The sequence below is a fragment of the Chelonoidis abingdonii genome, chromosome 17 (assembly GCF_003597395.2).
Source record: "Chelonoidis abingdonii isolate Lonesome George chromosome 17, CheloAbing_2.0, whole genome shotgun sequence".
NCBI classification, from domain to species: Eukaryota; Metazoa; Chordata; order Testudines; family Testudinidae; genus Chelonoidis; species Chelonoidis abingdonii.
This window is the reverse complement of record NC_133785.1, coordinates 20,064,135-20,086,650: the sequence shown is the minus strand read 5'-3', so window position 1 is coordinate 20,086,650 and position 22,516 is coordinate 20,064,135. Positions and strand designations below refer to the sequence as shown.

Genomic DNA, 22,516 nt, shown 5'->3' with positions numbered 1-22,516 from the left:
TGTCCATGGACCCACAAAGTAATTCATATAAAAGATACAATATGTAAAACGAAGATTGCCAATCATACAAGGCACTCCATTAACTTAGCCTGCTGTGGCTTGAAGCCTGCAAGATCCATATAGGAATCTGAAGAATACAGTAGAAACTCAAGAACGTATTGGTATGACAAAACCATGCTCCTTAAAGTTGGCCTGCAAAAGAAATTAAACTCCTATGTTTCTGTCCTTTTTTGGCTTCTTTTTATGTATAAAACCTGGAAACTTGGTGGGGAGGAGGGTGGCGGGAGGTAAAGTTGTTCCTGTTTTTTTTTGTGTGTGTTTGTTTGTTTTTACAGTAAGAAGATCAAGTCTGGTCGTCTTGTTTTTTCTGGAAGACTCACTGAAAGGATCAAATGTGTACTGGAGGGAAGCTTTCTTAGCCCTTAAAGATTCAAACATCCCTCCACCTCTTTAAATAACAAAGATTTCTTTTTTTCCCAAATGTGTTCCAAGTGTTTGAGTTAGATATTGACAAAATCAAACAAAAGTTAAAGACTTTCAGTTACTATGACTAGTACGCCTTTCCCCTCTCATGTTAGCTCTGAACATCCTGAAGCTTATTTTTCCAGGTCATCACTGCAGAAGAATCAGAAGCAATGTTTTGCCCACCACTTTCTCACTTGTGGGTGTTTATTAAATTAGGTCTATCTGTGGTTTGATTTTTCTAAGATGCTGAACACCTGCAGCACCCAGTGTCTTCAGCTGGATTAACGTCTGCTGAGATGCCAGGCCACCGATGTCCATACAATGGTGTCAGTGGGAGATACATTCACTTATGCCAGGAGTAAATTTGATCCTTGTATTCCTTACTGGCTCCACTGGGCAACAGTGCACTTGGAAGCGACGTTAGGAGGCACTTCAATAGTCCACCTCACAGTTTATCCCAGAATCAAATGTTCCACAGTTATTGACAAGGGGTCTGCCTGCAGCGCTGGGATCAGTTTCAGAATAGCTCTGCAGACTTCAGAAACTTCTGATAAGCTTGTCTGGTGTGTCATTTCTTTCTGCTAGGATCTCCTCTGGGTATAGCATGACTCCTTACCACCTGAATATACAGTAGTTCAGTGCATGGCCAGACGTTATCTTTGAAGGTACCATGCAGTATATTCAAATAAGTCACACAGTATTTCTCCATTAGTCACTGAAGCCACAGTAGAATCTCAGAGTTATGAACACCTCGGGAATGGAGGCTTTTCATAACTCTGAACAAAACAAAACGTTCTGGTTACTGAATATTGACTTAATACAGCTTTGAAACTTTACTGTGCAGAAGAAAAATACTGCTTTCTCTTTTAATTTTTTTAGTACTTTATGTTTAACAGAGTACTGTATCTGCTTCTTTCTTTCTTTCTTGTCTCTGCTACTGCCTGATTGCATACTTCTGATTACAAATGCAGTGTATGGTTGACTGGTCAATTCAAAACACTGGCGTTCGTAACTCTGAGGATCTACTGTACTTGAGATTTCAGATCACATAGAACATCACAGTTTGAAACATCAGTTTCATGTAACTCAACTCCAAGGCAATCATCGGAATATAGGGATTGCCATACTGGATTAGACCTGCAGTCCATCGAGTTCAGTATCCAGAAACCCAGAGTGGGAAGATGCTTCCAGAAAGGTGTCATACTAATTCCTAATAGATAGAGATTGTCTTAAACTCTAAGGCACAAGTATTTTTTATACCCTGTTCAAAATCTCTCTTTGTTTTGACTGTTGTGACACTGGATGATAGTAGGTACTACATAAATATGAGATATTATTAATGACTATCTGCCCAAGAGATCCGAGAACACTTGTAAACTCAAAAATTGTTTCACCCACTGTCAAATTAGAGCTGCCTCTGGGGTTGAAGCATGCCAGTTGTTCACAGTGCATGTCCTATGTTTTAGGACGGGAAGTGGAGGGGAGGGGAACCCATATCTGATCAAAACAAGAAGTAGGCAGAATGGTGTTAGATGAGGTTGACGTTCTTCATGTTGCCTTCCTTTTTAGCACTGGGATGTGTTTCGGACAATTACAGAAGTTTTTATCTTGGTTCCTGCCCTGGTTGGCTTGAAGGGAAACCTTGAAATGACCCTGGCATCCAGACTCTCTACTGCTGTGAGTGTTAAGCTTGGGGCGGGAGGGGGGGCGCAGAGTTGAGCAGGAAGGAATCCTTTGACCGATAGGATTCTACTTTTGTTCGTGTGTGTGTGTGTGTGTGTGTGTGTGTGTGTGTGAGTGAGTGACCGACCAAGAAAGAGAAACAAAGACCTCATCCTCTTCTCTGTGTATGTGTGTGTGAAACAGAGACCCTTCCCTGCTAAGCTGAAACAAGGTGTTTCAGGTATGAGCGAGTGTTAAATAAGGTTCGTGCCCTGATTCTGGAGCTGGTTGGCTCTTAAAGGATGATTCATCCATATGTGTCCAGTTGCCAGTGTTGGAGGATGTTGCAAAAATTGAGAGACAAAAGAGAACATTGGCTGTACGCAAAGTGGCTACCAGTGGTGAGCTGTGAGCTGCATTACTGAGATGTCCCTCACTATGGCTGCTGACTGTTATGGATACTGAAGCTTTTCTTCCCATCCCTGGTAGTGAGCTGTCCCAGCAGACCAGCATGTGGATGTTCCTAAGTCTCTCCCCCCCCCCCCCGACTTCTTGGGACCTTCAGTAGCTTCTGCAACTCATGGCATGATCTAGCCCCTCTGGCAGCAGCGTAACCTGTCCTTTGGGAGCTCTTTTGTTGCTTTAGGGGATGCCTCTGAGACAGGTCAGGCCACAAAACTGCTTGTAAGGAATAAATACTAAAAAATGGCCCAGCTGTGCTCTGAATCTGACATGAGTTGAACTGGAATCTGAGTAGCCTGAAAATGGAAGAGACTATTTGGCATCTATAGCCGGTTCCTTCCATGAGTCCTATTCTGAAGGGTGTTTTTTTCCCTTGTGGGAAGAAGGCGGAGTTTGTTTGTTTTTTTTATTGTGTCATTTCTCTTCAGTTTGCACAGCACAGTCACCCCAGTGGTTTCCATTAGCAGCACCCATAGAGATGGTCCCAGACAGTTATGGGCTCTGTCAAAGGCCACAGTCAGCCTCCGGTATCTGGAAGAAGTGACTAAACTATGGGGCTTTTCTGAACGTATTCCCGTCCCTTGGCAGCCCTGGGCTCCTGACGCTGTACATTAGCGTTTAAAGGCAGGCGCCTGAGCTGCGAGCCTGGAATTTGCACGCTTATCTGTAGCGCCTGCAGAGCTTGCACTGGGATGTTGGGACTAGGTGGGCATGCACGCGTGGGATCGGCTCCTGCAGACACGGTGCACGCTGCTCAGGTACCTGCCTTTGAAAGTCTGGCCCAGCATGTCTGCTGATATTCTACCCCCACTGCGAGAGACAAGAGCTGAACTCTGGTGCCCTTCAGAGGCTAGGGCAGGGGGATTCTCATTAATGAGAAAGGGGGAAGTGAGGAAGACTGGGGACACTGGTTAGCATCTGTCATCACGCTGTCTCCTGGAGGGTCCCCGTGAAACCCTCTTGCTGCCAGTGCCACAGGAGCATCAGGACTTTCACTTTCTCTCTTGATTTCCAGGCTAACACTGGACAGATGGATGATACCCAGGAACAATGGAAAATGGCCACCTGCAATTTAGCCCTGATTCAGGTTAGCATCTCCAGCTGGAGCTAGAAAAGGCTCCTTTCTTTTGCTAAACTGCCCTCTCAGGCTGTTCAATCTCGGGAATTCGTACTGAGGGTGTAGTGTGGAGCTCACGTCTCCTGCCAGCTGTGTCAGAAATTTATTGTTAGTGGCACAGAATCTGTCCCTGTGAAAAACCTATTGATTCTAGGAGTGATGTGTTGAAATCCAGCAGTTAACCTAGAGGTTGCATGTGGTGGTATCAGGGGATGTGCTTCTGTGCTGGTGGCATTTGTACTACACCATGCCTCTGCAACCCTTCCTCATCTCCTCTCACAGTGATCAGCGGCACTTCTGCAGATGGGGATTCCACATTTTGGTGAGCCAGGATATCCCACAGCTGATGGGTAAACACCTCCTGCTGTATTGACATCTGGACTTTTCAGGCCTCTGTAAGGGTTTGAAATGCTTGGCTGGGATTTCTGAATCTGCATCCCATGGAGCCTTTACAGGAGGGCCCCTGAATATTGTAACAAATCTGGGGTCAACTATCACTTCATAATTATGCTGCCTACCCAAAACTTCATTGCAACAGCAGGGACAGAACTTGGAGCCTCCTGCTTCAAAAGCACAGGCTCTTTTTACTTAATCTAAAGGAGAATCTCCATTAACAATATAAGGCATGTGACACACCGTGGATCCAGTAGAGGGCAATGGAGCACATCCACTCTAACCAGCTCATTACATTCTCTAGTGAGTGTTCTGATGGAATTGGAATTTTCTCTTAGAGGAAGTCAGCTAGAGTTTGGCTTTCAGGAGTGCAGTTTCCTGAATGAGGGGTGGAATGATCCCCATGTCTTGTTAGTGCCATGCTGTTGGTGATGAATGAGATCGCAGTCTCCTGTGTATGTGTTTGGGGTCACTGACCCAACATGGAACACTGCCTACCAGCTGATTTTTGCCCAACAGGTACAGGCCACTGTAGTGGGGCTGCTGGCTGCCATAGCTGCTGTCATCCTGGGAGCGATCTCAAAGGGGCACGTGGAGCTGAATCAGGCTGCAGTGCTCTGTGCGAGCAGCGTGACTACAGCATTCATAGCTGCACTCTCCCTAGGTGAGTCTCGTTAACCCCACCACTCCTGGTAACTTGGGACATGAGAAACCACCCTTTCCATGCACACCTGCTCTCCATGAACTGTTTTCTCCTTTCCCATCTGGGACAATGTTCAGTAACTGACATGAAATGATTTTGGGGTCTTGGTGGAACTTCCAGTGGACAGGTAGCCACATCCCCAAAACATTACTGGATTATTGAAATCACCACCACAAACTGACACCTAGGGTGGCCAAGGACTGTTAGGGGACGAGGCATGCTGGTGTGATGGGGGAAGCTTGCCCTGCTTCATCCACGCTGTACCTGTGCTGTGGAGAGAAGACTTCAGTCTCCAGGAAAAGTCCAAAAACCTCCTCCTCAGCCTCCTCCTGGCACTGGCCAAGGTGGTGCCATCGGTCAGTCCAAGAGAAGGACGTTTGATGTGAGGGTTCGCTGTGACTTTGGGGCCTTTTTTGGGTTCCTCATTCATGCACACATCTGCGCAGAATTCTCATAGGTGGTGTCTACTGACTCCTTGAATGCCTTCTTGGAGCTGCAGGTGTTGTCTCTGCTCCTCCTCTCCATATCCCTTAAAATTCCAGTGCCTGTGTCCTGCACCCTGTCCCTGTTCATTCATTTTTGTCCCCCATGATCTGTTGATTTCTGGGTTCTGTGGCCTCTGCTGCATCCAAAGTGTGGGCCATTCATTTGCTCTGCCCCCAGTGCCAGTCCTCAGATATCTGGCACCATCCATCCACTCTAAACTCGCACACTCTTTTTTTTTTTTTAAAGAAAGGAAAGAAATTCATTGTGTTCCCAGTGCTCTGAAAGTTCAGACACTCCTCCCCCACTGGAATTCTCTTCAGACCAGTTAGGGCTCACTCCCACTGCAGGGCAGCACCAAGGGGGTGCTCTACGTTAAAAGCACCATCCTTCAGAGGAGTCCCTTCCTGTCTCTCCTTGGTGGCCAATCATATATCATTTTGAAGACCCCAGGGAAGATCTCTGAGCAGATCCAAAGCCCAGCGTTCCAGCCAATCAGTAATGCAATTCACTGATGGATATGTAAAAGTGGCCATCCAAAAGCTCTGGGTGCTCCATCCTGCAATAAGACAACCTGTAACACTCGGGACTGAGTGTGAGTGATGACTGAGTGCAGAGTGGGTGTTGTAATCACCTTGCTGCCAGGACGTGTGGTAAAATTGGTACCACACAGTGCAAAATGCCCTGGGTTCTCTGAAGTATAAAGAGTACTGCACGCATACACACTGCTCTTTCACAGCATCTCTCTCACATACACTTCTCTCTAGAGCATGCCGATCTAGGGAAACGTGGTATGCTTTTGACAAGTGATGGGGAATGGCTGTCAGAGCTGTCCCTTTCCTCATGGAAGGTCATGGGTAGATTAGTAGGATCGAGTGTTTAAAGCCTGGGGCTGGGAGTCAGCACTCTTGAGTTCTATTCCTGGCTGCATCTCTGACTCACTTTTTGAACTTGGACAAATCACTTCACGGCTCTATCTTCATGGCCCTCTCTGTGAGATGAAGATAATCAGAGCTGAGTTCTTGGCAGCCCATTCCACAGTGATGATATTGTAAGGAGGGTCTGTTTAAAGGGAAGAGTAGGAATTCACATGTCTGCCACAAGAGGGCACCATGACATCCTTATTAGTGAGTGAGTGGGCAGCAATGTGTTGTGTATCTAGGTTTACCAACCCTCCAGGATTGTCCTGGAGACTCCAGGAATTAAAGATTAGTTTTTAATTAATTAAAGATGATGTCATGTGATGAAACCTCCAGGAATATGTCCAACTAAAATTGGCAACCCTATGCAGCAGCCCTGCACACATAGTCTTCTAAGAAAAAGAGGACAAGTCCAAGATTACGGATGTACCTAGGCCAGAGTCTAAGAACGGTGGAGGTGCTTGTACTGAGGAGCACTAGACAATATCTCAGAAGTTTTTAAAAAACCTCACAGCTTTTATTAACCTCTGTTTCTCCCAAAGATCTGACTGGATGTAAAAAGAAAGGACTTTGCTGACATACCTTCAGCTAATGTTAGGGTCTTTCCTAGCTACGGTGACAAGTCACTGTTGTTCGCTTAAGGAAGCAGGTCATGTTTGTACGTGGAGCCAGGTGATTTGTTGTCATGGGGGCGAGGGGGAAGGCGTAGTGTGTGTGCTTTTTGGGGGGAGCATTGTGTGCGTGTATTAGAGGGGAGGGGCTAGCGCATGCATGTGTGTGAGCTGTTCTCTGGAGGTTTGGTGTTTGGAAGAGTGGAGTATGTTCCAGGCATGTGTGGAGACTCAGCACTCACAGGCCTTTATGAGCAGACACAGGTTTCTGAGCCAGAGTGTGTTATCTTTTCCTGGCCTGCGTCCTCAGCGCCATGCCATCAGTGGTCAGCATGGTGCCTGGAGGCAGTGGCAGAGGGCAGAATGCCATGGGAGGCACTCAGGACATTTCATCTGGGCTTGTTTTAGGGCTACTGCCCTAAACAGTCACAAAGCACTGGAGTCAGGCTGGTAGATGTGTCTGTCAGTTGACTTGCCCACGGATAAGAGTTTTGACTGATCTCTGCCAAGGTCTCATTTTCTCAGGTAAAGCGAAATGAGCTATTGTTGCTGCTGTGACTCTCCAAGGCGTTTTGCTGCACTCTGTTCTGGTTTGGGCTGCTAGAGCAGGGTGCTCTCTTGTTCTCTCAGTCTGTAACTCACCTGGCCTTTGGCGTTTAGCCTTGGTCTCACCAGCTTATATTAATAAGCCAAAATTCCACCCTCACTAACCAGCCTGACACTGTACCCTAGATCCTGAATTTTGCTTAACACACCTCAGGATGGGGATGTGTACATGGCTAGGAGCTGCTTTTATACCCCCTTGATCCTGAAGCTGCCCAGCTTCCAGGCCCATTGTAAATTAGAGCAGCCCAGAGAGCTGTGGTCCCCAAGTGACTGTTCTGGCAGCCAGGGATCGCTGGGGGAAATGGTTACCCAGCAAAGACCCTTATGCTGGGGACATGGAGCTTGGTTATGACCTGCAGTGGCAGCCCCATGCCACTTGGGGATTTAAAAGCAAGTAAAAAAAAAATCTGAATAATATTGAATACTGTTCTGGAAAATGCCTTTGTGCTGTGGAATCTAGATGTGATCCCAGAGAAAGGCTTCTGCTGCCTGGTCTTGAGTACTCACTGTGTGCATATCTATTAATGTGCTTTGTTCCCGGTCCCACTTCAAGCCAATAGAGACTCTCTGACAGGGATGAAAGCATCTACATTTGGGCCATTCAGTGGTATCTGCACTGAGCTGTGGTGTTTGCTTTGCTGTGTATGGGCCCGTGGAAGAGCCGTGTTCTTCAGTACAATGAGAACACTGGGCCCATTTCCTGAGGGTGACCAAACTCCACTTGGTGCAGCATCCAAGTATGGACAAAGCCACCAGGGGCCATCCCGGAACCAGGGCAGCCCTTGGCACAGTGTGGAGCAGTGGTGCCAGCACCAAAAACAGCATCATCCTCTGAGTCTGAACCCCGGGTCTGTGTCTCCCCTAGGTCTGGTGATGATTGGCGTGATCATCGGTGCGAGGAAGGTGGGGATAAACCCAGACAACGTCGCCACTCCCATAGCAGCTAGCCTTGGAGATTTGATAACCCTTTCTCTGCTAGCAGGAATCAGCAGCACCCTCTTTAAATATATAGGTAAGGTACATAGCAGAGGCCCTGCGGCTCTGCTCTCAGGGAAGCCTCCTGATAGGGAGTGCTGTTCAGTTGGAGGAGGGAAGCGTCCACATTCCTGGGAATGTTAAAGCTAGACTGGACACAGCATTACAACAGGGAGTGGTCTCGTAGGCCATGGAGGTAGAGATGGAAAAGGCTTTGTAGGTAAGTCCTATAACTGTCCAGTTTATTATAAGGGTTTGGGGACCATTCAGTGGATAATGTGGTTAGAGCAGAAGACTGGGATTCTGTCACTAACTCACTGCAACACTGGCCAAGTCACTTATGCTCTCGTTTGCCTTTGCACCCCCACGTATAAATGGGAATAATAATGCCCCCCACCTCATAAAATTATTGTGAGGCTTAGCTGATGTCTCAGATCCTGGGGGAGCACAAAGCATTATTATCATCTTGCAATGGGGAAGAGAGTATATTCTCCAAAGAGACCCACTCTAGGTTGGTGCTATGACTGCTGTGTTAGCCATGCCCTGGGGGTATGTCTACACAGCAGCAGACGCCCGTGGCTGATCCATGCCTGCCAACTCGGGCTCACGGAGCTCGGGCTGCGTAGCCTTTTCACTACTGTGTAAACGTCTGGTTTGCCCAGGCTCTAGGACCCTGCAAGGTGGGAGGGAGTCTACACAGCAATGAAACAGCCCCACAGCCTGAGCCCTGCAAGCCTGAGTCGGCTGGCCCAGGCTAGCCACAGGTTTTTCTTTGCTGTGCAGACACAATCCTAGAGGCGACAAATTGGCTAAAAAACTTGGCACCTGAACTACTTCTCCTCTATGAGCCTGGAAAATGCACAGTACGTTTTTAGAGCAAGGGAGAAATATGATTTATGCTTTAATTGATGTTTGAAAATTGCTAAGCAAAGTACCATGGGCCTGACCTAGAAAGAGAAAAGGTTCAGAGTTGTGTGTGTTTTGTTTTTTTTTAATCTGTTGAGGATCTTTTAAAAAATAAAAAGTTGGTAACAACTAAACCCAAAGTTTCACTGAAAACTGAGAGCAGAAATGGTGAGTGAGACAGCTGTTTCCTATTACAATAACTTATTCCACGTGCCTGCAAACAGGGGAACAATTGAATCCATATCCCAGAGAGAAAGAGGCTGGGGAAGGTCCAATAGTCATTTCGTTCTAGTTCTCCTATACTTCAGAAATGTATTCATTCAGTGTGCAGGTTCCCAAGATGCTGTGGCATCTGCCTACACAAAACGGGCGTGGCCTTCAGCATCTCCATCGCCAGTAATATCTCTCAGGGACTGCATTATGGAATAAGGTGATAGCATATACCATAGTGTACAAATACAGTAATGAGCAGCCATTAATTTAGGGGACTATCATTGCAGCCAAGTAGTTTGGCTGGAGAGGGCATAAATTCTGGTGGAGTTTTATTCAGCCGTGCTCTGGCAGGGGATTGGTTACATTGCGTCAGTCACTAATGTGACATCACCCGATTGGTGGGTTTTCATAATTCCCAGGTTTCCAAAGTCTTCTGTATTTCAGTGGAGGTGAGAGGGAAGTGGAACAGGGCATGTGACCCTGCCTTGGTCACAGGAAAAGATATTCCTCTTAAGGATATTGATGAATCCTAGAAGGCCCAAAATGTTACATGCCTTTGATAGTTACATTTTCCTCCTGAGGTATAATGCTCTCGTTCCAGTAGAGTATTTTATAATCTTAAAATCAACGTGTCTCCTTCCAGTTCTAAAAACTTCGGGGCTGATTACACCATCCTTCTTCGCACTGAGTAGTATTTCACTCAACAAGTAATAAGCAGTGGACTGCTTGCCGAGTAAGATACTGCTCCTGAGGAAGGGTGACAGAACTGGTTCCAAAGGCCTGACACTCAGATTCTAAAGGGAATCGTTACAGTGGGCATTGGATTGTACGTTATAGATGTGAACAGCCTGTATGTGTGGGGTTTAAAAATAAGCTAATTGCCAAATGCCCAAAAGAGCAAGGGGATATTGAGCATCTGACTCAGCTGGGTGTCCCATCATGCATCTTTGCTTCCTGCCCTGGCTGGCTTGAGGGGGTGCTGTGCACTGTTAAACAGCTGCCATTTGCACCCCAGAAGAGGCTGCATATCAGGGATGGGTGAAGTGCACAATGGTAAGTACCTCCCTGTGGAAAAAAGCTTTCATAATGATAAAATATTACTCTATGAGAGTTAATGCTCCTATCTTACCTTTCTAACCTAAGGCCTTGACAATATTTTTGGAAAAATGCACGTATCAAGCTTGCTTTATATCTCGGAATACCTGCAAAAATTGTGTTGCAGCAGGCTCAGCTTTGGACTTAATCAGAGAGCAGATGGAGAGCCCTGTAGACAAATTATTATCATATCAAAAGGCCTGGCACAATTTCCATCGCTTGAAGGTGTTTCTGGTGCTGAGTCATGTTTGTTTTCTTGTAGGGCAGCATTTTTTAAGTACCATTTGCTTCTGAAGATCGTTTCAAGGTTATGCTGCTGCCAAAGGGAAATGTAGCTAATAGAAATGCATGTAAACCAGCAAATAAAAACCTGCTCCTCAGCTGTCTGATGTGTGGAGAATCAGAAAACAGCAGTTGACCAACTAGTCTACTGCCCTGGCACCAACACTAGCCAGTGCCAGATGGTTCAGAGGAAGGGGTGAGATGCCCCCTCATATCTATTTATGGCATAACTTGCCCAGAGGAATAGTTTCTTCTTAGCCCCAGTGAGTTAGTGGTTGACTTATCCCTGAAATAAAAGGGTTTATATCCCATATACATTTCTATCCAATCTAATGAAACAGCATGGACATCCTGATTCATTTTGCTATCTAACTTGATTCAAATCCTCCTAATCTCCTGGTCTCTGTACTGTCCTGTGCTGGTGAGTTTCACAGGTGAATTATGGACGGTGGGGGAAAACATGAAGACTTCAGTTCCAAGCACTGCTTCCTTTCTTTTAGTCAGTCAGAATGTAATGGTGGTGTCCAGTCAGATTTTACAATCTTTTGGAGCTGGAGACATGTAAATCGCATATAACTTTGAATTTCTTTCCCGTGCCAGATGTGAAATACCTTTCACCTCTGATCTGCGCTGTGTTTGTTATCATGATTCCTCTTTGGGTTGCTGTTGCCAAGCAAAGTCTGTCTATTGCTGAAGTCCTGAAGTCTGGATGGCAGCCGGTGATTGTTGCAATGAGCATCAGCAGGTAAACCTAGGAGCCACCCTTCCCACTCTCCACCCTGTGAAGATCTTTCTTTCTCTTTCAGGGATTACAGTCAACCTAATCGAAGGTCCAGGACAGTGTCCCCCAAAAAAGAAAAATTCTGCCTGTCTGAGATTCCAGTGATAATTTATAGTGACATGGTTTTAAATTCTCTGGTCTCCAGACCTGTCATTGTTAGAGGCACTTTGCTAGACCAATGTCTTCCATAAAACAAACACATCTGCTGCATAGTCAAATGCAGCCTGTATAAGTGTCATTGTTGGTATTTTGGTAGCATTTAGGAATGCCAGTCATGGCTCAGGACCCCATTATGTTAGGTGCTGTACTAACACAGAACAAAAAGAACAGGAGTACTTGTGTCACCTTAGAGACTAACAAATTTATTTGAGCATAAGCTTTCGTGGGCTACAGCCCACTTCTTTGCCACAAGTACTCCTATTCTTTTTGCGGATACAGACTAACACGGCTGCTACTCTGAGAACAAAAAGGAAAGTTAGTCCTTGTCTCAGTCTCTGTATTCCGCATCTGGTAACAGATGATCGGTAATAAGCTTTCATTTTGTGTCATTTTTAACAGCATTGGTGGGCTGATCTTGGACAAAACTGTAACTGACCCGAACTTTGAAGGCATGGCGGTTTTTACACCTGTGATTAATGGTAGGTTGAGAATGGGTTATGTTTTTGTCCTTTCACCCCCAGAGGGCTGGGTTCACATGCCAGCTCGTGTTACCAGAGAACATGGTGGTCTCATCTGGGTTTTTCTTTATCCATATCACACATTGCAGCACAATTGGCAGTTTCAGGCTATGTCTGCAGTGCAGTCAGAGGTGTGATTGCAGCTTGTGTAGGCATAACCAGACTAGCTGTAATCATGCTAGTGTGGCTCAAAATAGCAGTGAAGACTCAGTGGCATGGCCTGTACAAGCCCAGAACCCTGGGTATATACTCACACTCCTAGCCTGCACTGGGGTCTGTGCCAGTCACTCCTATTTTGAGCCATGCTAGCTAGGTTAAAACTAGTGCGAGTATGCCAAACTGAGCTGCAGTCATACCTCTGATTGCAGTGTAGACATGCCCTCAGACTGGGAGAGGCTCTGGAGTGGAATAACAGGAGGTGCTGCAGGTCAGGACTGCAGGTGTGACTGAGGTGGCAGAGCTATGGGGAGGAAGCCTGCATAACCCCAGCCTATGACATCTGGGGGTTGCTGTTAGTCTGTCTACACCACAATTAGACACCTGCGACTGGCCATGGCAGCTGACTTGGGCTCTTGGGGTTCGACTAAGGGGCTGTTTGCAATGTAGACATTTGGGCTCAGGTTGGAGTCCAGGCTCTGGGTCCCTGTGAGGTGGGAAGGTCCCAGGGCTTGGGCTGCAGCCTTAGCCCGAATGTCTACACTGCAATTAAACAGCCCCTTAGCCCAAGCCTCGCGAGCCTGAATCAGCTGGCACAAGGGCAGCTGTGGGTTTTTAATTGCACTGTGTACATACCCTGAGTTTCATAAGCATTAAATCACTGCAAAAATATCACAATAAATCCCATTTCCTTCCAATCTCAAATCGACATTCTGAGCTGTGCAATCAGTCCAAGCTTCTGATACACATTGATGATCAAGATTAGCCCACTGTGGAAACAACCTGGGCTTTTGGATTGATACAATGTTTAGTGCAAGTCAGGCTCTTTCTAGAGGAAACCAACATTCATTAAGAAATTACAATGTTGTTCCATCTGCAAAGCATTTTGTCATCTAGCACCTCTTTAAGCTGTGGTGATTCTAACACCCACAAGATGTCTTGCTAAACCTGTCTATCTGCAGTGTAAGCCCAGGGTTCGAACTTAGGCTCAAGCCTAACCCCCCTTCTGACTACACACAAATTGCACTGACCCAGGGCCCAAGACCTCACGAGGGTGGCGGGTCCAAGCCTGAGTCAAGCTGGGACCCAGGGTTCAAACCCTGTTGCTTTGCAGTGCAGATGCTGCCCCACTGGACTTGTGCTCTGGGAGTCCACCAAAAGTATTCCACTGTCCCATGGGCCAACTTTCTTTGTCCTTTGGACAGTCAAGTTTGGTGGACAATCAGCTTTTCCCACACTACACAAAGAGCTAGAGCGGCTGTCTTTTGGGAGGGTGCTGGGAAGTCTGGAAGCTTGTCTACACTTACTTGGGAATCAACGCTGTGGTGATCGATGCAACGGTGGTCGATTTTAGTGGATCTAGTAAAGATAGGGTGACCAGACAGCAAATGTGAAAAATCGGGACGGGGTGGGGGGTAATAGGAGCCCATATAAGAAAAAGACCCAAAAATCGGGACTGTCCCTATAAAATCAGGACATCTGGTCACCCTAAGTAAAGACCCACTAAATTGACTGCAGATCACTCTTCCGTTGACTCCTGTACTCTACCAGAACGAGAAGAGTACACTATGTCGACGGTTAATGTGGACCCCGTGGTAAGTAGATTTAAGCTACGTGAACTTGAGTTATGCTACTAACTTAACTCAAATTGTGTAGCTTAGATCCACTTTCTCACATAGTGTAGACAAGGCCTGGGATATGGGTGGTTGGACTCAGGGCTGCATAATGCAGTGTAGATGTTGGAGCTCCAGACTGGGATCCAGGGTTCAGCAGTTCCTAACCTGGGGTTACAAATGAGTGTAGACATTCAAAACCTAGAATAACAAACCCAAGGTCTGCTAACTTAGGTTCCATTAACCCTGATCTTACTTTGTAGCGTAGATGCACCCTTTATGACAAACCTTTTCCAGTGCTGTCAGCCAAAAAGCTATACTAGGAAATCAAATCCGAGCCATTCCACTGATCAGAGTTCATAAAAGCTAACACAGACTGCTAATTCAGAGATAAAATGTAATGTCCCAAAATCATCTGCAGAATGAAGCATGCTGCTGTTTTTGTGCATTCCTTGTTTGCATGGGCAAAGATGCCCATGAACAGTTTGAGCATTCCCTTTCAGGGAGTCGGATTGCAAATATCACCCTTTCGGTCATATTATTGTTGGATCAAGTCCTGAAGACTTTACTTGGTTTTAATTCTGGCAAATTTCACCTTTCACCTTGTGGAACTCCTTGCTGGAGGAGGTTGTGAAGGCTAGGCCTATAATAGGGTTTAAAAGAGAACTGGATAAATTCATGGAGGTTTAGTCCATTAATGACTATTAGACCGGATGAGTAAGGAAGGGTGTCCCTAGCCTCTGTTTGTCAGAGGGTGTAGATGGACGGCAGGAGAGAGATCACTTGATCATTACCTGTTAGGTTCACTCCCTCTGGGGCACCTGGCATTGGCCACTGTCGGTAGACAGGATACTGGGCTAGATGGACCTTTGGTCTGACCCAGTACGGCCATTCTTATGTTCTTATGTTCAGAGAGAGAGTGCATAAGAAAAGAAACAAGTTAAAGGCTGCAGAATTTAGCTCATTATTATTTTATCCAGTGCATCACATTCCCTCCACCACACACGTGTACGTATAGACCCATAGGCAATGCAGGATTGCTCCCTAGAATATAGTCACTGGTCTAATGGAGAATGTAGCTGCTATTTCATATTTGCCAGAATTAAACAATTGGGAAGGAACTAATTGCCTTTTAATTAACCAACATGGTGAGGGCTGATTCATTCTCATCTGATGCTTTCTCACTTAATAAGTGTGTCGGGTGCCTCTATATGAACAGGATGATCACTGTCTGTTTCACTTGTGATTTAAACAATAAAGTTTCTCTAGCTGAGTCCCTCCGAGAAGCAGAAGTGAGAGCAGCAGCTGCCCGCCTTTGCACTGGCTGTTTGCACCAGGTGTTTCCCAGAGATCAGTTCATGCTGGCTGAACTTGCATCATCGCTGGAGATCATGCAACGTTCTACTTGTCATAGCAAGCAGAAGGTCCAGGGGAGATGTTTTATATAAAACCACCAAAATGAGACATTCATCTGAACTTTCCTCTTGCTGTGATTTTTGTGAGTGTTCCTAGCATGTGAATAAAACAGCACCACAATGACACATGGGTTTGGTTGATCTTTCCTTAACCACCACGTCCACTGCGCATCTGAGCAGATGCAGATTGGCCAACCTTCTGCTAAGTCCCTAGAGACCAATGTATCATGTGTGCTTCTTGCTGCCACTAGGGGAGAGGCTTATGGGATTGTTGCATTTTGCACTTGCAGGTGTTGGTGGGAATCTGGTAGCCATCCAAGCCAGCCGCATCTCCACGTTCCTGCACTTCTGGAGTATGCCTGGAGTCCTGCCCTACAAGATGAGGCAGAACTGGCCCAGTCCATGCACTACGTTCTTCATGTCAGGTAGACAATGAACTCCAGGTGTGCACATCACAAAACCCATCATCCCAACGAGAGCAGTTTTTGTCATCCTGGCTGGCTAAGGACCGAATGGGTTGTGGAGAGTGAGCTCCTGTTTCTTCCGTAGAGTGGAACCTCCAGGGCAGGGTTGAGGTACCTTGGCAAGAGGCAGGTTGAGGGAAGCTTGTTCCTATTGCCTGTGCTGTACTTGCTCCATGAATGGACCGGGAACATTGGTCTCCAGAGTATCTGTCACTGGCAACAGATCATTTGAAAAGAAACTTCAAATTCACTCTCATGGAGAGTGACCCATTGTAACTGAGGCCGTCCAAGATGCCCCAGTGCATGAATTAGTTGCAGACTGTAGCACACAGTGGGGCCGATTCTGATATCGCTGATGCTGGGAAAATCAGGGCAATGGAGATAGACTGGCACAAGCAAAGCGAATCTGGTCTGTTACTCTTAGATGAGTTGCTTTTCCCCTGGAAGTTTGTGCACTGATGATAGGGCAGAGCCAGAGCTAGGAAAGTGGATCACAGTGATTCATAGCAGGAGCTGAGTGGGGACCGGAGCTGCATAGGACATCTGAATGGAACAGCTATGGGAAGCTAAGCAAGAGGATCAAGAGAGAATCACTGAGCTGAGTATGTACGTAGAACGTGGTTTTATTATGAGGTTAATGCCAGAAAAAGCTGCTGGGGGCAGTCCCCAGAAATACTTCATATGGTGATAGGAGTGGGATCAAGAAGGATGAATAAAACAACTGATAGTTACTCATAATCCCTAATGTTATATTAAGGGGCTGAGTATCATTCAGAAATGAGTTGTCAACAGTCCATGTCTCTCTCCTACTCCCCTGGCAGTGGTATTTAACATCCACAGATATGTCTGTGGTCATTGAAAGATGTACAGCTTTATGCTGCTTTCCCCCTCAAGCAGTAACCACTCTGGTTTATTTTAATACATATGTTCTCTGCAGGGGTGAATTCCAAGTCAGCCCGTGTCCTGTTCCTGCTGGTTATCCCTGGACACCTGGTGTTCCTGTACACCATTCGCCTCCTGCAGGGTGGGCACACAGCCATCACCTTCACGTTTGTGATGTTTTATCTGACTGCTGCTTTGCTGCAGGTAATAAAAAGAGCCCGGCTGAGCTGAGGGTGAATCTGTCAGCCAGCAATGAAAATCCCAGTCGCTGTCCCTTAGTCCCTGTCATCTCCCACTGCCATCCTCACCCAGTCTCCATAATCCCAGGAATTATTAGTGGCAGGAGCATCCCTGTGCCAGATGTTGGATACGTCATACAGGCTCATGTAGTTCTTTGTCCCACTGCAGCAGTAATATTATATATTTAGTGGACAAATAACTATCTCTAGTTTGCTCCCCCTCTCCCCCATTATTGCTGGTCATCACAGCCAAAGGCAAGTGAGCAAGTTTTGTGCTAGGCTGGTTAAATATCCATGATAATTCGACAAGGCTGATTTCACATGCCAAAGTGGAAATCTGTGGAGTGGGGGAACTGGACTTTGTGGGTCAGAGCTACATTCAGCAAGGTGAAAACCCAGCACCAAGATGCCTGAGATGGCGAGAGATCCCACATTCAAAAATAACAGCCGCACGTAAAGCTCAGGCCACCAGTTCGATCAGTTCTGCCTTTGCCCCTTTATGCTTTCACTGTTCTGCCTTCCCCACCCCCACACTCCATTGTCCTCCTCACAGACACGGCGCTGTCACTTACACTCACTGATGCTCTTGGTTCATTCACGCTTTCAAATGAGCCATTCTACAAGTTCATTAGCTTGCAGGGTAAAAGATTTTGTTCCTCTTTTTGCTTCCTTTTACAATCAGGCTTGCAGCTGTGTGTGAATTCTTTGCACAGTTGGCTTGGCCTTGCCATCCTTAGCCTGTGTTTATATGACCCGCAACTCTGGCACCACAGTTGAAATTGTTTTTAAAAAAAAAAAAAAAAAAAGAAGGGTGCATATTCTGCATATGCACCATCGCAAAACCACTCCCACAGTCAGAGCCAAATATGAAAATACATGTAATACATTACAGCACCAGTAACAGAACCTGAGCAACATCATGGCTGATTTCTAGGGGACCCAGCAGAGAAGAAACACTAGGCTTGTGCTCTTTTTAGTTGCATTATGATCTATGAAGTCTAGGAAATGGTGCGGGCGGAGGGGAGTTGTGCTTGGTATTTTTTCTGCTTGGTTTATTCTCTTTAGAAATACGCAGTCTTGTGGTCCCTGATGTGCTGAGATGTCCCTTGGAGGGCTGAGAGATACGGAGTGGGAGAACTCTCACGATATTGAATTGAATTAAAAAGGCAGTCTTTAATCTTTAACACAAGTTTTTCCTCCAGCTGGTTATCAGGATCTTGAGTTAAATGTGAATGAAAAACAGAAAAAATCACACAGATTTTTAAGTAGTCTAGATAAAATATCACTTCTCTTTTCAATGGCTCAAAGTTCACTTGCTTTGTATCTTCAATGTGATAAAAACCTACTAGTTCTCCAGTTGACCAGGGAGACTGCCAAGAAAAATGAGGTAAACAAGACCTGAATCGCTAATAGAAAAGAGAAGCATAAAACCTCTGCCTACAGAAGTTACCTTCTAGGGGCTGGCTGATTGTTTTTCCCTAAAATTTTTTAGGCCCAATCCTGCTCATGGTTACGTCTCCCATTGTCTTAATTAGGGGCAGGCACTCCATCCCTCCATCACAATAACTGTATTCTTGCAATAGGTACCATATTCCTGATGCATGCCTGTCACTGACAGCTAGGTCTGTCTTCTCTCTGGGCAGGTGGGAATCCTGCTGTACATGGCTGATCTAATTGTGCGACTGGTATGGAGGAAGGCCCTGGATCCAGACAACTTCTCCATCCCCTACCTCACTGCCCTGGGCGACCTCCTGGGCACGGGATTCCTGGCACTTTGCTTCCGCTTGGTTTGGCTCGTCAATGGGACTGAGATGAAACTGGGAAACTAACAGAACGTCTGCTGCAGCATTGGCCCATTGCTGCTCCACCAAGCAAGTCATTCAGTATGGTGCTTTGACATGGTCCAACACGGTTGTTAGAGACTATGTCTCAGACTAAGTCTTTAAACTGAATGAGTCTGCTATCCTTGCCCTCCCCTATTGACCACTGCAGTGCCTTACAGCTGTCGAATTCAGATCAAAAGAAGCAGCATCCGTCTGGACTTACTCAGGTTTGAAAGCAACCTAGACATCCTAAAACAGTATACTCTGTCCATGTGTGCATCTAGAAAATCAGGGGTTAAGGAACACAGGTCATATCTTGGGAAATCTGCATTTTGATTGGCTTAAAAATGTATGATTGTAACCACCTGGTAAGTGGGAGAGTAATGCACACCCCATTGAAGTCAATGGAAGTCTTTCCATTGTCTTCAGTTAATCTTTAGATCAGATCCTAGATGAGGATGTTGCAATGTCTCTGATCAGGAATTAGAGCCCAAGTAATATTTTCTTGCCTCCTCCCTCCCCAACACATTCCCGGGGAGGGAGAATCAATAAGGGCCTTAAAATTCTCTCTCCATAATTTCTGTATTCAGGGTCTCAAAAAGCATGTTCCCCATTAGATTGCAATGCACTGAAAAATCATCCAGGGCAGGGCCTGCCTAAACAAGCATCTCTAACTGACAAGGTGGATTGTTCTTTGTTGACAGTTTAAGGAACATCTGTTCAGTAGTTTTTATGGTTTATTGAAACACACAAATAAAATGTAAAACCTTTCGTAGTTTGGAGCGGGTTATTGCCATTATTTTGTTGCTGCTAATCACTGTTATTGGCACTGGACTAAGGAACTATTAGATCACTAGCACCTAGACCTGCACGGTATGGACCCTTCACAGCTTGGGCCACATTTCAGCTAGGATACATAATCCAGCCACCCCTTTAAAAAAACACCATATAGCATAGAAACGTAGGACAGGGTGGGACCCTTAGAGGCCTGTAGTCCAGCCCCCCATGCTGAGGCAGGACTAAGTAAACCTAGACCATTCCTGGCAGATATTTGTCCAACCTATTTTAAAAGCGTCCAATAGGTCACACTGTTGACAGTGGTTGATTTCTGTAGAAATCTTTGGTTGGTCATGTTCCCCAGCCCTAGGAGAGGAAGCATGGAACAGTGGTTGAGGGCACTAGCTTTGTGAGTCTAAAAACCACAGTTCAGTTCCTTACTCTGCTACAGCGCTCCTCTGTGACCTTAGGCAAATTATGTAGGGCCAGATTTGTAAAGAAATGTAGGCACCCAAAGATGCAGGTAGGCAGCCAAGGGGATTTTCAGAAGTGCGTAGGTGCTTTGTCTGCGAGACGTTTAACAGATGCAGCAGCTGGAGAGATTGCAAACTGGAGTTTCAGTGGCTTAAAGATTGAATTGAACCCTAAACTTCTGGTCTGGCTTTTGAGCACCCTCAAGTTTTAGACTGAGATTTTTCAAAGGAGCTTATGAGAATTAGACAGCCAGCACCATTGAATATGAAAAGATTTGGGTGCCTAACTCTGTTAGGCCCTGTTGCACATGCCAGCCTTAGTGCTGCCTGGATCTTCCTATGACAGACCATTATAAAGAAAGCTATTTGCAAAATTCAGATTCCAGTTTAGCTTGTGAACACCCCTAAAATCCTGGGCAGTTCAGCTCTGCGGTACTGCTTGAGGCCGTGTTCTGTCTGAAAACATAGCTCCAGTGACCCTTTTTCCATTCACAACTGTTAAGTGCTGCAGCCCAGGCTGAATGGAGCGTTAGCTTCCTGGATGGTTGCATTTCAGCATTCACGTCACCTTGTCCTCTAATCACAGCCCTTTATGCATTATCTAACCATCTGCCGCCTGTGTGAAGTCAGCACAATTCAGTTTCAACCACGAGCGGACGTGTGGTAATTGCAGCAGCGTAGACAGGAAGACGGGTTACTTGCATTCAGATTGAAACATCATCATGAGCAATTACAGATGTGTGGGGAAGGGGGCGCCGTGCAGTCTAGGATTTGCAGATCTGAAGCCTATAACCAATTTTTTTTAAGAAGTGACTGTGATGCTGGCTTGAGAGCCCCTACAGAACAAAGTCCTCCCGCCACAGAACAGATACGGCATGGGCAGCAGCAGGGCAAACTTCCTGTGCAGACTTTCTAAGGACTCCTTTGTCTTTGCTATCTTCCCTACGAGGGGGGGGTCTAAGTGGCAAGCTTCCTCCTAGTGTATTAGCACAGTCCAACAGGGGCATAAAAGAACCTACAGGTGGGATCCTAATGAGAAATCTTTCCCTCTTTTCAGAAGAGCACTGAAGAGGTGGTTGCTCCCGTCATCCAACCCTACAGCAGTTTTTCCTACAGTCACCTGGAGAAATTCACGCTGGAGGAAAGGGCCAGCACAAGCCTAATGCACCCTTATTTGGTACTGGCCCTCTGCACGGGTTTGAATTTTACCCATAGTGACTGTGGGCCAGTCACTCTCCTGATTTAAGATTCCCAGTAAATGACACGTGGTTGCTCTTAGAATTAATTTTTTTTTAATAAACAATATTTCTTAATGACCAGCTTCTTCTGGTTGTAAATATTGACAGTGTCCTTGGGCTGGAACATGTAATCAGTCCCAGCTGTGTGCTATTTATGTAAAAAGGGCATGATTGTCAAGCAAATGTTATACCTTTTAGCTGATGTGTTTTTGTGCAGGAGGGTTTGGCAATCCCAGATGTGTCTCAGTGGTTGAGGCCATATGCCTGGCACATAAATGGCACTGACAGAGGGGCTGCTCGCTAAGGTCTGGCTGTATTGAAACGCTTGCTGTTTGGCCAAGCAGCAAAATAATTGTGTTGCTGTATTGGAAGGAACAGAGTTAGGACTTAAAAGTGGTTCTTTTCTATCCTCCAGAGATATGATATAACACAGTGGTTTTCAAACTGCAGGATGCCAAAGTGGGTTGTTACCCCATTTTAACGGAGTCGCCAGGGCCAGCGTTGGACTCAGTGGGGCCTAGGGCTGAAGCCGAAGTCCAAGGGCTGAAGCCCAGGGCAGCAGGGCTCTGGTTCTGGCTCTGCTCCTCCACGCCCCCGTCTGGAGTCATTTAGTCATTTTTATTGTCAGAAAGGGCAATGAAGTTTGAGAACCGCTGAAAACAGGAGAAAATGGTTTCTGTACAAGGGGCTTTTTAAAGTGCATATTAAAGGGACATTTATTTGTCTTCTAACCCTGTTCTCTCTCGATTGATTGATTGATATATCAGACCTTATTGCAAAGGAGCTTCCATAACAAGCTTCCTTAAGCTTTAGTGCTAAGGCAGCAGTAAGTAGGGTGATGTGCATGTGACCAAATTTGAAAAAGGGCCTCAATGCAGGGAAAATACAAGCAAGTCCCTTTGTGATATAGACCTGATCTTGGTGCTAAATTCTTAACTCATTTCTGGGATTTATTGCTGCCAGAGGTCCTGATTCTCTGTATCTTGCTCTTCGCGTTGTCAGTCATATCTGTGCAAAGTGGATTTTCTACCATTCTGCGGTGATGGTGTTTTTTGCACTTGCTTTGCAGAGATATTCTAATACAA

General features: G+C 46.0%; 1 protein-coding gene across 7 annotated transcripts in view; it reads left to right on the top strand.

Moving 5' to 3' along the window:
* The window catches only part of SLC41A3 (solute carrier family 41 member 3), a 46,981-nt gene extending 25,511 nt beyond the window's left edge, over window positions 1–21,470 (top strand). For all 7 annotated transcript variants that reach the window (XM_032784331.2, XM_032784325.2, XM_032784326.2 and 4 more), the window contains 9 exons: window positions 2,035–2,142; window positions 3,605–3,676; window positions 4,619–4,763; window positions 8,288–8,434; window positions 11,494–11,638; window positions 12,233–12,312; window positions 15,826–15,960; window positions 16,937–17,085; window positions 18,764–21,470. In XM_032784331.2, the coding sequence (XP_032640222.1) occupies window positions 2,035–2,142; window positions 3,605–3,676; window positions 4,619–4,763; window positions 8,288–8,434; window positions 11,494–11,638; window positions 12,233–12,312; window positions 15,826–15,960; window positions 16,937–17,085; window positions 18,764–18,949 (1,167 nt within the window). In that variant the 3' untranslated portion in view covers window positions 18,950–21,470. The remainder of the gene's footprint in view (window positions 1–2,034; window positions 2,143–3,604; window positions 3,677–4,618; window positions 4,764–8,287; window positions 8,435–11,493; window positions 11,639–12,232; window positions 12,313–15,825; window positions 15,961–16,936; window positions 17,086–18,763) is intronic.
* The last annotated feature ends 1,046 nt before the right edge of the window (window positions 21,471–22,516 follow it).